Source organism: Oncorhynchus masou, chromosome 6 (genome assembly GCF_036934945.1).
Source record: "Oncorhynchus masou masou isolate Uvic2021 chromosome 6, UVic_Omas_1.1, whole genome shotgun sequence".
Lineage (NCBI taxonomy): Eukaryota > Metazoa > Chordata > Actinopteri > Salmoniformes > Salmonidae > Oncorhynchus > Oncorhynchus masou.
Window position 1 is genome coordinate 58,876,984 of NC_088217.1, and position 14,534 is coordinate 58,891,517.

The 14,534-nt window shown below is 42.8% G+C and overlaps 1 protein-coding gene across 1 annotated transcript in view; it reads left to right on the forward strand.

Moving 5' to 3' along the window:
- unm_sa1614 (un-named sa1614) overlaps positions 1–13,394 on the forward strand; it is a 135,243-nt gene extending 121,849 nt beyond the window's left edge. The window contains exons 25-28 of the mRNA XM_064969261.1: positions 7,625–7,686; positions 7,934–8,109; positions 8,689–8,811; positions 12,772–13,394. Of these exons, the coding sequence (XP_064825333.1) occupies positions 7,625–7,686; positions 7,934–8,109; positions 8,689–8,811; positions 12,772–12,846 (436 nt within the window). The 3' untranslated portion in view covers positions 12,847–13,394. The remainder of the gene's footprint in view (positions 1–7,624; positions 7,687–7,933; positions 8,110–8,688; positions 8,812–12,771) is intronic.
- The last annotated feature ends 1,140 nt before the right edge of the window (positions 13,395–14,534 follow it).

A 14,534-nucleotide genomic window follows, 5' to 3' on the forward strand; every position in this document is an offset into this window, starting at 1 on the left:
AGATGAGGATCCCGGTGCCACCACCCCGATGACCAGAAGCTCTCGGGGTGTGCGAGAACACGTGGGCGGACGAAGAGAGAGCAGTAGGAGTAGCAGTGTTATCTGTGGTGATCCATGTTTCCGTCAGTGCCAGGAAGTCGAGGGACTGGAGGGAGGCATAGGCTGAGATGAACTCTGCCTTGTTGGCCGCAGATCGGCAGTTCCAGAGGCTACCGGAGACCAGGAACTCCACGTGGGTCGTGCGCGCTGGGACCACCAGATTAGGGTGGCCGCGGCCACGCGGTGTGGAGCGTTTGTATGGTCTGAGCAGAGAGGAGAGAACAGGGATAGATAGACACATAGTTGACAGGGTACAGAAGAGGCTACGCCAATGCAAAGGAGATTGGAATGACAAGTGGACTACACGTCTCGAATGTTCAGAAAGTTAAGCTTACGTAGCAAGAATCTTATTGACTAAAATGATTGAAATGATACAGTACTGCTGGAGTGGGCTAGTTGGTAGTGGCTGCGATGTTGACACTACACTAATCAAGTCGTTCCGTCGAGTGTAATAGTTTCTACAGTGCTGCTATTCGGGGGCTAGCTGGCTAGCTAGCAGGTTGATTGCGTTACGTTACCTTAAAAGAACGACAATAGCTGGCTAGCTAACCTAGAAAATCGCTCTAGGCTACACAATTGTCTTAGATACAAAGACGGCTATGTAGCTAGCTAGCTACGATCAAACAAAACAAACCGTTGTACTGTAATAGTTACTACAGTGCTGCTATTCGGGGGCTAGCTGGCTAGCTACGTTAAAAGAACGACAATAGCTGGCCAGCTAACCTAGAAAATCGCTCTAGGCTACACAATTGTCTTAGATACAAAGACGGCTATGTAGCTAGCTAGCTACGATCAAACAAAACAAACCGTTGTACTGTAATAGTTACTACAGTGCTGCTATTCGGGGGGTAGCTGGCTAGCTACGTTAAAAGAACGACAATAGCTGGCCAGCTAACCTAGAAAATCGCTCTAGACTACACAATTGTCGTAGATACAAAGACGGCTATGTAGCTGGCTAGCTACGATCAAACAAATCAAACCGTTGTACTGTAATGAAGTGAAATGAAAATGTGATACTACCTGTGGAGCGACGCGGAATGTTGACCGGGTAGTTGGAGTTCAATTCGGTAGAGGTTGGCTAGCTGTTGGCTAGCTAGCTAGCAGCATTTCCTACGTTAAGGACGACAAATAGCTGGCTAGCTAACCTCGGTAAATTAAGATAATCACTCTAAGTCTACACACTCTAAACTGCACAATTATCTTGGATACGAAGACAGCGAAGACAACTATGTAGCTAGCTGACACTACGCTAATCGAGTCGTTCAGTTGAGTGTAATAGTTTCTACAGTGCTAGTGGACAGTGGATGTTAGCTAGCTGCTTAGCTAGCTGCTGGGCAGATACGTTAGGACGACGAAATACGATAATTATGCAATTGTCGTTGATACAAAGACGGCTATGTAGCTAGCTAAGAAGAAATTGCTAAGATTAGACAAATCAAACCGTTGTACTATAACGAAATGTAATGAAAAGTTATACTACCTGCGGACCGAAGTGTAGATGCGACCGCTCGCTCCAACCGGAACCGGATATGTTATGATAACAAGTTCAAACAGGTGCCATTAATACAGGTAACGAGTGGAGGACAGAGGAGCCTCTTAAAGAAGAAGTTACAGGTCTGTGAGAGCCAGAAGTCTTGCTTGTTTGTAGGTGACCAGATACTTATTTTCCACCATAATTTGCAAATAAATTCATTAAAAATCCTACAATGTGATTTTCTAGATTTTTTTCTCATTTTGTCTGTCATAGTTGAAGTGTACCTATGATGAAAATTATACCTCTCATATTTTTAAGTACTTTTTTGCCCCTCTGTATATATATATATTAGATTGAGCAATGTCAGAGTGGCATTAACTAAAATACAGCAAAATAGAATAAAGTATATACAGTACCAGTCAAAAGTTTGGACTCATTCAAGGGTTTTTCTTTATTTTTTTTATGTTTTTCTACATTGTAGAATAATAGTGAAGACATCACAACTATGAAATATCTGGAATCATGTAGTAACCAAATAAGTGTTAAACAAATATGTTTTATTTTATATCTTAGTTTCTTTAAAGTAGCCACCCTTTGCCTTGATGACAGCGTTGCACACTCTTGGTCTTCTCTCAACCAGCTTCACCTGGAATGCTTTTCCAACAGTCTTGAAGGTGTTCCCACATATGCTGAGCACTTGTTGGCTGCTTTTCCTTCACTCTGCGGTCCAGCTCATCCCAAACCATCTCAATTGGTTGAGGTCAGGTCATTGTGGATGCCAGATCATCTGATGCAGCACTCCATTACTGTCCTTCTTGGTCAAATAGCCCTTACACAGCCTGGAGGTGTGTTGGTTCCTTGTCCTGTTGAAAAACAAATGATAGTTCCACTAAGCGCAAACCAGATGGGATGGCATATTGCTGCAGAATGCAGAATGTGACTTTGTCACCAGCAAAGCAATCCCACACCACCACCTCCATGCTTCACCATGCGAACCACACATGCTGAGATCATCCTTTCGTCTACCCTGCGTCTCACAAAGACACAGCTGTTTGAACCATAAATCTAAAATTTGGACTCATCAGAAAGAAGGACCGATTTACACTGGTCTAATGTCCATTGCTCGTGTTTTTTGTCCCAAGCAAGTCTCTTCTTCTGATTTGAGTCCTTTGGTAGTGGTTTCTTTGCAGCAATTCGACCATGGAGGCCTGATTTACATAGTCTTGTTGATTGTTGATGTTGAGATGTGTCTATTACTTGAACTCTGTGAAGCATTTATTTGGTCTGCAATTTCTGAGGCTGGTAACTCTAATGAACTTATCCTCTGCAGCAAAGGGAACTCTGGGTCTTCTTTTCCTGTGGCGGTCCTCATGAGAGTCAGTTTCATCATAGCACTTGATGGTTTTTGCTACTGCACTTGAAGAAACATTAAAAGTTCTTGAAATTTTCCAGATTGACTGACCTTCATGTGTTAAAGTAATGATGGACTGTTGTTTCTCTTTGCTTATTTGAGCTTTTCTTGCCATAATAAGGACTTGGTCTTTTACAAAATAGGGCTATATTCTGTATACAACCCCTACCTTGTAACAACAAAACTGATTGCCTCAAACGCATTAAGAAGGAAAGAAATCCCAAAAATTAACTTTTAACAAGGCACACCTGAAATGCATTCCAGGTGAATAGCTCATGAAGCTGGTTGAGAAAAAACCAAGAGCTTTATGGCACCCGAGTGGCGCAGTGCTCTAAGGCACTGCATCTCAATCATATAGGCGTCACTACAGACCCTGGTTCGATTCCAAGCTGTATCACAACCTGCCGTGATTGGAAGTCTCATAGGGCGGGGCACAATTGGCCCAGCATTGTCGGGGTTAGGGTTTGCCCGGTGTAGCCGTCATTGTAAATAACAATTTGTTCTTCTGACTTGCCTAGTTAAATAAAGGTTAAATAAATAATGTGCAAAGCTGTCAAGGCAAAGGGTGGCTACTTTGAAGAATCACAAATATAAAATATATTTTCATATGTTTAACACTTTTTTGGTTACTACATGATTCCGTTCTTTATTTCATAGTTTTGATGTCTTTACTATTATTATACAATTGTCAGATTTGTGTGTACAGGTGGCAGGGAAGTCAGGTACAGGAGAATCAAACTGAATGAAATGGAGTTGTTTAATAACAATAAATGAAACCTAACTCCAACACTAAATAACAATAAGACAAAGTGGGTACGAGGACCCGTCGTGCTCCAATACAAACAGCACAACACTGAACAAACAAACAATCGCTGACAAATACATGAGGGGAAACAGAGGGTGAAATACACAACAGGTAATGAATGGGATTGAAACCAGCTGTGTAGGAAGACAAGACAAAACCAATGGAAAATGAAAAATGGATCAATTATGGCTAGAAGACCGGTGACGTCGACCGCCGAGCACCGCCCGCGGCTTCGACTTCGGCAGAAGTCGTGACAACAATGTAGAAAATAGTAAAAAAATAAAGTGTCAAAACTTTTGACTGGTACTGTACAGTCATTGCCAAAAGTTTTGAGAATGACACAAATATTAATTTCCACAAAGTTTGCTGCTTCAGTTTCTTTAGATATTTTTGTCAGATGTTACTATGGAATACTGAAGTATAATTACAAGCATTTCATAAGTGTCAAAGGCAATTTACAATTATATGAAGTTGATGCAAAGAGTCAATATTTGCAGTGTTGACCCTTCTTTTTCAAGACCTCTGCAATCCGCCCTGGCATGCCGTCAATTAACTTCTGGGCCACATCCTGACTGATGGCAGCCCATTCTTGCATAATCAGTGCTTGGAGTTTGTCAGAATTTGTGGGGTTTTGTTTGTCCACCCACCTCTTGAGCATTGACCACAAGTTCTCAATGGGATTAAGGTCTGGGGAGTTTCCTGGCCATGCACCCAAAATATCGATGTTTTGTTCCCTGAGCCACTGAGTTATCACGTTTGCCTTATTGGCAAGGTGCTCCATCATGCTGGAAAAGGCATTGTTCGTCACCAAACTGTTCCTGGATGGTTGGGAGAAGTTGCTCTTGGGGGATGTGTTGGTACAGTTCTTTATTCATGGCTGTGTTCTTAGGCAAAATTGTGAGTGAGCCCACTCCCTTGGCTGAGAAGCAACCCCACACATGAATGGTTTCAGGATGCTTTACTGTTGGCATGACATATGTCTGATGGTAGCGCTCACCTTGTCTTCTCCGGACAAGCTTTTTTTCCGGATGCCCCAAACAACCGGATACCCCAGTCCGCAGCAGTCCAATCCCTGTACCTTTTGCAGAATATCAGTCTGTCCCTGATGTTTTTCCTGGAGAGAAGTGGCTTCTTTGCTGCCCTTCTTGACACAAGGCCATCCTCCAAAAGTATTCGCCTCACTGTGCGTGCAGATGCACTCACACCTGCCTACTGCCATTCCTGAGCAAGCAGTGTATTGGTGGTGCACCGATCCCGCAGCTGAATCAAATTTAGGAGACGGTGCTGGTGCTTGCTGGACTTCAGCCGCCTTCACAACAATTGAACCGCTCTCCTTGAAGTTCTTGATGATCCGATAAATGGTTGATTTAGGTGCAATCTTACTGGCAGCAATATCCTTGCCTGGGAAGCCCTTTTTTGTGCAAAGCAATGATGACGGCATGTTTTTCCTTGCAGGCAACCATGGCTGACAGAGGAAGAACAATAATTCCAAGCACCAACCTCCTTTTGAAGCTTCCAGTCTATTATTCAAACTCAATCAGCATGACTGAGTGATTTCCAGCCTTGTCCTCGTCAACACCCATACCTGTGTTAACAAGAGAATCACTGACAGGATGTCAACTGGTCCTTTTGTGGCAGGGCTGAAATGCAGTGGAAATGTTTTTGGGGAATTCAGTTCATTTGCATGGCAAAGAGGGACTTTGCAATTAATTGCAATTCATCTGATCACTCTTCATAACATTCTGGAGTATATGCAAATTGCCATCATACAAACTGAGTCAGCAGACTTTGTGAAAATTAATATTTGTGTCATTCTCAAAACTTTTGGTCACGACTGTACATATGAGATGAGTAAAGCAGTATGTAAACATTATTAAAGTGGCCAGTGATTCCAATTCTATATAGGGCTGCAGCCTCGAAGGTGCAGGGTTGCGTAACTGGGTGGAAGACAGCTAGCGATGGCTATTTAACAGTTTGATTGCCTTGAGATAGAAGCTGTTTTCAGTCTCTGTCCCAGCTTTGATGCACCTGTACTGACCTTGCCTTCTGGATGTTAGCGGGGTGAACAGGCCGTGGCTCGGGTGATTGATGTCTTTGATGATCTTTTTGGCCTTCCTGTGACATTGGGTGCTGTAGATGTCCTGGGATTGCAGGTAGTTTTCTGTGATGCGTTGTGCAGACCGCACCACCCTCTGGAGAGCCCTGCGGTTGCGGGCGATGCAGTTGCCGTCCCAGGCGTTGATACAGCCTGACAGGAAACTCTCAATTGTGAATCTGTTAATATTTTTGAGTGTTTAGGGGCCAAGACACATTTCTTCAGCCTCCTGAGGTTGAAGAGGCGTTGTTGCACCTTCTTTAGCACACTGTCTGTGTGGGTGGACCATTTCAAAAAGTCAGTGATGTGTATGCCAAGGAACTTGAAGTTTTCCATCTTCTCCACTGCGGTCCTGTTGATGTGGATAGGGGCGTGTTGCTCCCTCTGCTGTTTCCTGAACTCCATGATCAGCTTCTTTGTTATGTTGACTTTGAGTGAGAGGTTCTTTTCCTGGCACCACTCTCCCAGGGCCCTCACCACCTCCCTGTAGGATGGTAATCAGGCCTACAAACTTGATGATTGAGTTGGAGGTGTGAGTGGCCACACAGTCATGGGTGAACAGGGAGTATAGGAGGGGGCTGAGCACCCGCCCTTGTGGGGCCCCTGTGTTGAGGATCAGTGAAATGGAGGTGTTGTTTCCTACCTTCACAGCCTGGGGGCGGCCCGTCAGGAAGTCCAGGACCCAGTTGCACAGGGTGGAGTTCAGACCCAGACCACCGAGCTTAATGTTGAGCTTGGAGTGTACTATTGTGTTAAATGCTGAGCTATAGTCAGTGAACAGAATTCTTACATAGGTATTCCCCTTGTCCAGATATTGCAGTGTGCAGAGCGATGGCGATTACATCGTCTTTGGATTTATTGGGGCGGTATGCAGAAGTGGGTCTTTGGTGTCAGATAAGGTTGTGGTGATGTGATTAAAGTGAGTGCTACGGGGCAATAGTCATTTAGTTCAGTTACCTTTGCTTTCTTGGGTACAGGAACAATGGTGGACATCGTGAAGCAAGTGGGGACAGCAGACTGGGAGAGATTGAATATGTCCGTAAACACTCCAGCCAGCTGGTCTGAGCATGCTCTGAATATGCGGCTGGGGATGCTGTCTGGGCCGGCAATATTGCGAGGGTTAATACGCTTAAATGTCTTACTCATGTCGACCACGAAGAGGGAGAACCCACGGTCCTTGGTGGCGGGTCGCGTCGGTGGCACTATGTTATTCTCAAAGCCGGTGAAGAAGGTTTTTAGCTTGTCTGGAAGCAAGATGTCGGTGTCTGCGACGTGGCTGGTTTTCCTTTTGTAGTCCGTAATTGTCTGTAGGCCCTCCACATACGTCTCTTGTCTGAGCTGTTGAATTGCGACTCCCCTTTGTCTCTCTGTACTGACGTTTTGCCTGTTTTATTGCATTACGGCGGGAATAACTACACTGTTTGTATTCGGCCATATTCCTAATCACCTTGCCATGATTAAATGCAGTGGTTTGCACTTTCAGTTTTGTGCGAATGCTGACATTTATCCATGGTTTCTGGAATAAGTTCAATTCCTCTAGGGGGTAGGAACAAAGGATCCAATTCAGGAAAGTCCTGGTCGTAATGCTGTATGAAATGAAATGGAGCAAGCCATTCAGACCAGCCTTACTGATTGAGCCATCATAAACTACATTCAGGAACTGTCACCAGATACATCCATTTATTCTGTCATAACACTGTGCCAACTACTGTATACATTGTCTTTCCCTGTCCATTTCAGCTCAGGGTCTCCAAAATACTCTGTGACTGCCCTTAACTCCCTATCTGAACTGCCAGAGAGAGGTAAAGTATTCTATCTATATTTTACAGATTGAATCTATTTTACTTATTTTTGTATCACACATATGAAAGCACATCCTTTTCAGGAGCAACATTGGGTAACACCTATTTCTTGAGGTGGTTGGTAGTTGTAAAACTACACATGATCATTCTCCATAGTATGCTCTCTACATAGAATTCAACCACATTTATTTCACAGACATAACGGGCGAATGTCTTTATTGATCGCTCTCCCCTTTGTGCCCCCTAGGATTCCGCGCAGATGGAGAGAGCAAAAAGTCCCACTTTGTCTATCAGATGCCTCAGCCCAGCAGCAGACACCCTCCTCTAAACTACCCCATGGCCTCCCGCTCCATCAGCCTGCAGTCCAATGGGGCCTCCTCCCACCAAGGCGATCCCCCACACCCCATGCCCAGGAGAGCACTGGTGAGAGGGGGCAGGCTGACTCTTTTCTTCACATTATTTTGTTAGGGAGGACAACAATTCATTTTCATTAATCCCCCCGCGCCAAAGTTTAATTCTCATCAACAATTGTTTGATTTGGTTGGTATTTCCATTTAGTGGAGGTCAAGGCATAGCAGACTATATTTAAGTTTGATTTTTACTGTATACGTCCAAAGGCCAGGCAATGTGTTTTTCAGGCAAGCAGGCCTTGGATACTTCAAGTTGGCAATTGCTCTATCTGCTGTGACGCAAAGGCTCCGGCAAATAGTTGGCAACTCTAAGTCTTAGTCACCACACCAGGATTAGATGCTCAGTCTGATATCTTTACTTACTCTAATGACAGAATTTTTTTACATTTTGACATTTTCCCTGAATCATTACTGTGGGGCATACACCTATTTTTCTCTACTGGGTGTTTTCCCCCTCAGAACAAATATTTTATTTTTGGTTAAGCACAGGTTTGGCTTAGTCACCCTTAGGGATAGTGTAATGTTTTTATTTCCTTACTGGTGTGGTGTTTTCACTCACTAGTGCTGTTGTCTCTATCGGCTTCTTTTCCAGCCCAAGCCAAAAGTGATGCGGGTCCAAGCCATCTATGGCTGTGTGGGTGACCACCATGATGAGCTCACTTTCAACGAGGGTGAGGTATTGGTTGTGCTTGGAGAGGACGATGCTGATTGGTGGGTAGGTACCTCTCAGTTACAGGTAGAAGTTGCCCTCAGACACAGATTTAGTATCAGATTACCCTCTACAAATCTGTTTTGGCAGTAGGCCTTCTTCAGTGTGTAGGTTCAAAGTTTTGGGGCAACAGCTTAACCTCTTACACTTATGGTGGCGCTATTTCATTTTTGGAAGAAAAACGTTCCCGTTTTAAACAAGATATTTTGTCACAAAAAGATGCTCGACTATGCATATAATTGCTACTGTTCGAAAGAAAACACTCTGACGTGTCCAGAAATACAAATATCTTCTCTGTGCGTGCCCTTTAACGTGAGCTTCAGGCAAAACCAAGATGACTTGGCATCCAGGAAATGACAAGGATTTTTGAGGCTCTGTCTTTCATGATCTCCTTATATGGCTGTGAACGCAAGAGGAATGAGTCTGCCCTTTCTGTCGTTTCCCCAAGGTGTCTGCAGCATTGTGACGTATTTGTAGGCAGATCGTTGGAAGATTGACCATAAGAGACCACATTTACCACGTGTCCGCCCGGTGTCCTGCGCCGAAATTGGTCACCTGCCAGTATTTTTCCATGGGGCACAGAGAGAGAAGCAAGCTTCCACGAACTGCATGTCAATGAAGAGATATGTGAAAAAACACCTTGAGGATTGATTCCAAACAACGTTTGCCATGTTTCGGTCGATATTATGTAGTTAATCCGGAAAAAGTTTCACGTTGTAGGTGACTGCATTTTCGGTTCGTTTCGGTAGCCAGGCGCAATGTAGAAAACGGAACGATTTCTCCTACACACAGACGCTTTCAGGAAACACTGCGCATTTGGTATGTGGCTGGGAGTCTCCTCATTGAAAACATCAGAAGCTCTTCAAAGGTAAATGATTTTATTTATTTGGTTATCTGGCTTTTGTGAAAATGTTGCGTGCTACATGCTACACAAAATGCTATGCTAGCTTTGCATACTCTTACACAAATTAGTCAATTTCTATGGTTCAAAAGCATATTTTGAAAATCTGAGATGACAGTGTTGTTAAGAAAAGGCTAAGCTTGAGAGCAAACGCATTATTTTAATTTTATTTGCGATTTTCAGAAATCGTTAACGTTGCGTTATGCTAATGAGCCTGAGGCTTAGTCACAATCCCGGATCCGGGATGGGGAGTTTCAAGAGGTTAATTGAAATAGTAAATAAAATGTGCAACCTGTACCTTTATTTTGACAGGGAAGTCATACTGAGACTAGGGTCTCTATTACAGATGAGCCCTGCATAAATACATCAAACATAAACAATATACAAAATATATATTTAGAAAAACAGACACAGTTAACTCAGCTGCTTGCAATTAGCGCTGACCTTAACCATTCATTGAAGGGGTAAACCAATTAGTGATCAGTGTTTAGGAAGGGACTCGTACCTTCTGTGTTATCCAGTCTGGTCAGTCGTGCAAAACCACAGGATTGGGTCTGCTCTTCTGTTTCTGTTGTGTAAATAATTCCAAGGGTTACAATCCAACATACACCATTAGAGAGCCAGGGGGGTCAATCTTGTTTCCAAACTGTAACACTCCGTCGCATTTGTACAAAAACACTGGGCCCTCAGACTTTTACTGTTTACTCAGACTGTTGTTACCTCCAGTATCATATTTCTTCTGTCTGTAAAAGCCAAGTGATTTACAGTAAATGCTTGTGAATTGTGACAGAAATCCCTGTTCAAATCACAAGTTTCCCTTTCCTGTCAGCTATTGTATCTGTTTGATAATTGACAGAATCACTTACTGATTGAGTAAGGAGATGGACATCCAAAAGAGATGCTTGTCAGTTTGCGAAACAAGGTGAATAGTTCGCAGACGGACAGCGGGACAGCTGGAATTGGTTCGGCCAGATTCCTCTCCGTTGACCCTGTTTCATTCAGTCTCCATATCTGCATCAATGAGTCGTCGACAAAACATCCAACAAGGCCCTCACAATGCCTTCCAGATTAGGTTTTGACCCTCGACAATATCCTACAGGTTGCGCTGGCGAAGAAATACACTACATGGCCAAGAGTATGTGGACACCTGAACATCTCATTCCAAAATCATGGGTAGTAATATGAAGTTTGTCCCCCCTTTGCTGCTGTAACAGCCCCCACTCTTCTGGGAAGGCTTTCCACTAGATGTTGGATCATTGCTGCTGGGACTTGCTTTCATTCAGCCAAAAGAGCATTAGTTGGGCACTGATGTTGGGCAATTAGGCCTGGTTCACAGTCATCATTCCAATTCATCCCAAAGGTGTTCGATGGGGTTGTGGTCAGGGCTCTGTGCAGGCCAGTTAATTTATTCCACATTGATCTTGAAAAAACATTTCTCTATAGACCTCGCTTTTTTGTACGGGGGCATTATGCTGAAGCAGGAAAGGGCCTTCCCCAAACTGTTGCCACAAAGTTGTATGCACAGAATCGTCTAGAATGTCATTGTATGCTGTAGCGTTAAGATTTCCCTTCACTGGAACTAAGGGGCCTAGCCCGACTCCACCAAACTTTACAGTTGACACTATGCATTTGGGCAGGTAGCGTTCTCCTGGCATCCACCAAACCCAAATTATTCCGTCGGACTGCCAGTTGATGAAGCGTGATTTATCACTCCAGAAACGCGCTTCCACTGCTCTAGAGTCCAATGGCGACAAGCTTTACACCACTCCAGCTGACACTTGGCATTGTGGATTGTGATCTTAGGCTTGTGCGCAGCTGCTAGGCCATGAAAACCCATTCATGAAGCTCCTGAGTAACAATTATTGTGCTGACATTGCTTCCAGAGGCAGTTTGGAACTCGGTAATGGGTGCTGCACCCGAGGACAGATGATTTTTAAGCGCAATGCATTTCAGCACAGAGCGGTCCCGTTCTGTGGGCTTGTGTGGCCTTTCACTTCGCGGCTGAGCCATTGTTGCTCCTCGACGTTTCCACTTCACAATAACAGCACTTACAGTTGACCGGGGCAGCTTTAGCAGGGCAGAAATGTGAGGAAATAACTTGTTGGAAAGGTGGCATCCTATGACGGAACCACGTTGAAAGTCAATGAACTCTTCAGTACGGGCTATTCAACTGACAATGTTTATCTATGGAGGTCGCATGGTTGTGTGCTTGATTTTATACACCTATCAGCAATGGGTGTGGCTGAAATAGCTGAAAGGGTGTCCACTAATTTCAAGGGGTGTTCACATACTTTTTCTTTTTTTTAACAGAAGAGTTACAGATTCCGCAATAAAAATGTTAAAGTAATTTCAGATTGAGCCGACATATGCATAGTTTAAAGCTGAAGCTGAACTTCTGCATTGTGGATTGAATAGTTAAGAAAGAAAACAAAATTAAGATGGAAAGACAAGTATAGAATGTCTAGTCCAACCCAAAGATCCCCTTTCATACAGGATACAGACCTGGGTTCAAATACATGTGTATTTGAGTATCTGGTATTCAAAATACTTTTTTCTGTATATTTTAGTATTTCCAAATACACAGCCCGAAAACAAACAAATACTTTTATTAGAGTTTTTGAATGGTTATTTGTAAAAGCAAATAAATGGGTTAAAAGCATGGGACTGTATTTGAGTCAGTGTCTTGTATTTTCAAATGCTTTCCGTGTGTATTTCCAAATACATTCCAATATTCAACTACTTGTCTTTTCAAATGTGAAAGTAATTGAGAATATTTCAAACAGTATTAGAACCCAGGTCTGACAGGATATAATGTCCATTGTATTCTTTATCTTCTAGAGCTGTGATATAACTATGCCAGAAACCCTATATAGGAGGGCTATAGGACAAACAGCTTCCTCTTCCTCTGGATACTCAATAGGCCATCTGGTTTTCCAATGGAATCTCCCCCTGTAGTCACAAAAGCAGACAACCTGAACTAACAAACATACAAATGGGGTATAGATGGGTCAACGGTAGATTTTATTTGTGCAACCCATCAATATTTTGTTCTTTTGTCCTCACAGCATGGATACGTTGAGGGCCAGCCAAACAAGAAAGGCCTGTTCCCTTCATCTTTCGTCCATTTGTTGTCTGACTGACACAAGCCAAAAGCTGGAGGACATGTTCTGTAAAGTAACCTGCCAACCTGCCACCCTTCCCAATGACTTCAGGACCAAGCTCAAACTTATTCCATACCTTACCTAAGTGTTAACCTAAAGATGTAGGGGCTACCGGACCTGGGCTCAGACATTTCTTTGAGTTGTTAGGGGACCTTTTTTCCTGAACAATGTCTGTTTTTTCTGGTTGTGTTTTGCTTTTTGTGTGTTGTGTATTTTAAATGGATATATATGAATGTGTAGTTTAATGTGTTTTGTGTATTTTGATGTGTATTGTGCTATACAAGGCTCATCTGGAAAAGAGACCTTGGTTTCAGCAATGACTCCCTAATCAAAATAAAGGTAAAAAAATTAAGATACCCAAGGATCATGGGGCACTCCGGGAACTTTGGTTCTGATCATGAATGTACGCCGATGGAGAGAACATTGTTTGAATATCACTGCTCATGTTTTCCTCATCTTGGGGAAGCCATATGTTTACATGTTTTGCTTTGTTTTTTTGTGTGACCAAATCTTTATTCATTTTTTTTTCTTGGGGGGGGGTGGGGGGGCTACATGCACAATACATACAGTGGGGAGCCTTGTGCAGGTCTACAATTTTAGCCCTGATGTCCTTACACAGCTCTCTGGTCTTGGCCATTGTGAATAGGTTGGAGTCTGTTTGATTGAGTGTGTGGACAGGTGTCTTTTATACAGGTAATGAGTTCAAACAGGTGCAGTTAATACAGGTAATGAGTGGAGAACAGGAGGGCTTCTTAAAGAAAAACTAACAGGTCTGTGAGAGCCGGAATTCTTACTGGTTGGTAGGTGATCAAATACTTATGTCATGCAATAAAATGCAAATTAATTACTTAAAAATCATACAATATGATTTTCTGGATTTTTGTTTTAGATTCCGTCTCCCACAGTTGAAATGTACCTATGATAAAAAATTACAGACCTCTACATGCTTCGTAAATAGGAAAACCTGCAAAATCGGCAGTGTATCAAATACTTGTTCTCCCCACTGTATATTCATATTATTGAATAGTTACCTTGCATCCAGCCATGGGCTGCCAATCAAAAATTAAAATTAAAATTAAAAAGCAACACAAATGCAAAGTATTAATCGCCATGATTATAATACATTTAGTATGTAAAAAATAAAAAAAAGTAATACTGTTTGTATGTTTGGACTTTATAGATTGTTTATTTGGATGTGTTGGGTGTTAGCTGAGGTTATTCTTTAGAGTCAAGTGTATTTGTCCAGGACTCAATTGTTTCTTAATTAGTACCATTCATTATCACTGTTGATCATTCTAATGGTATAACTTCTAATATTAACTGTATCTTCTGAGGAATTTGGAGAGAGAGGTGATTACCATTTAGGAGCCAAGATCTCTTTTTTTCGCAGCAGTGCTGCATGCCGGCAGTCATCATCTCTGTTTTATTGAGCGATCCAAGGACCTATCATCATTAAGTAATATAGTATATGCAAAGCATTGAATATTTAAAATCATGCACATACATTTTGTAACTTTGTCCCAGCTGCATTTAACTGCAGTGCACTCCCACATCATATGAAAGAATGTGCCTACCTGATTTAGGGGACACGGTTGAGAGTTGGGGCCTGTTTCATCCTTTGTGTTAAATACAGTCTGTGAACACACTTAAAATCTATAAATTGATGG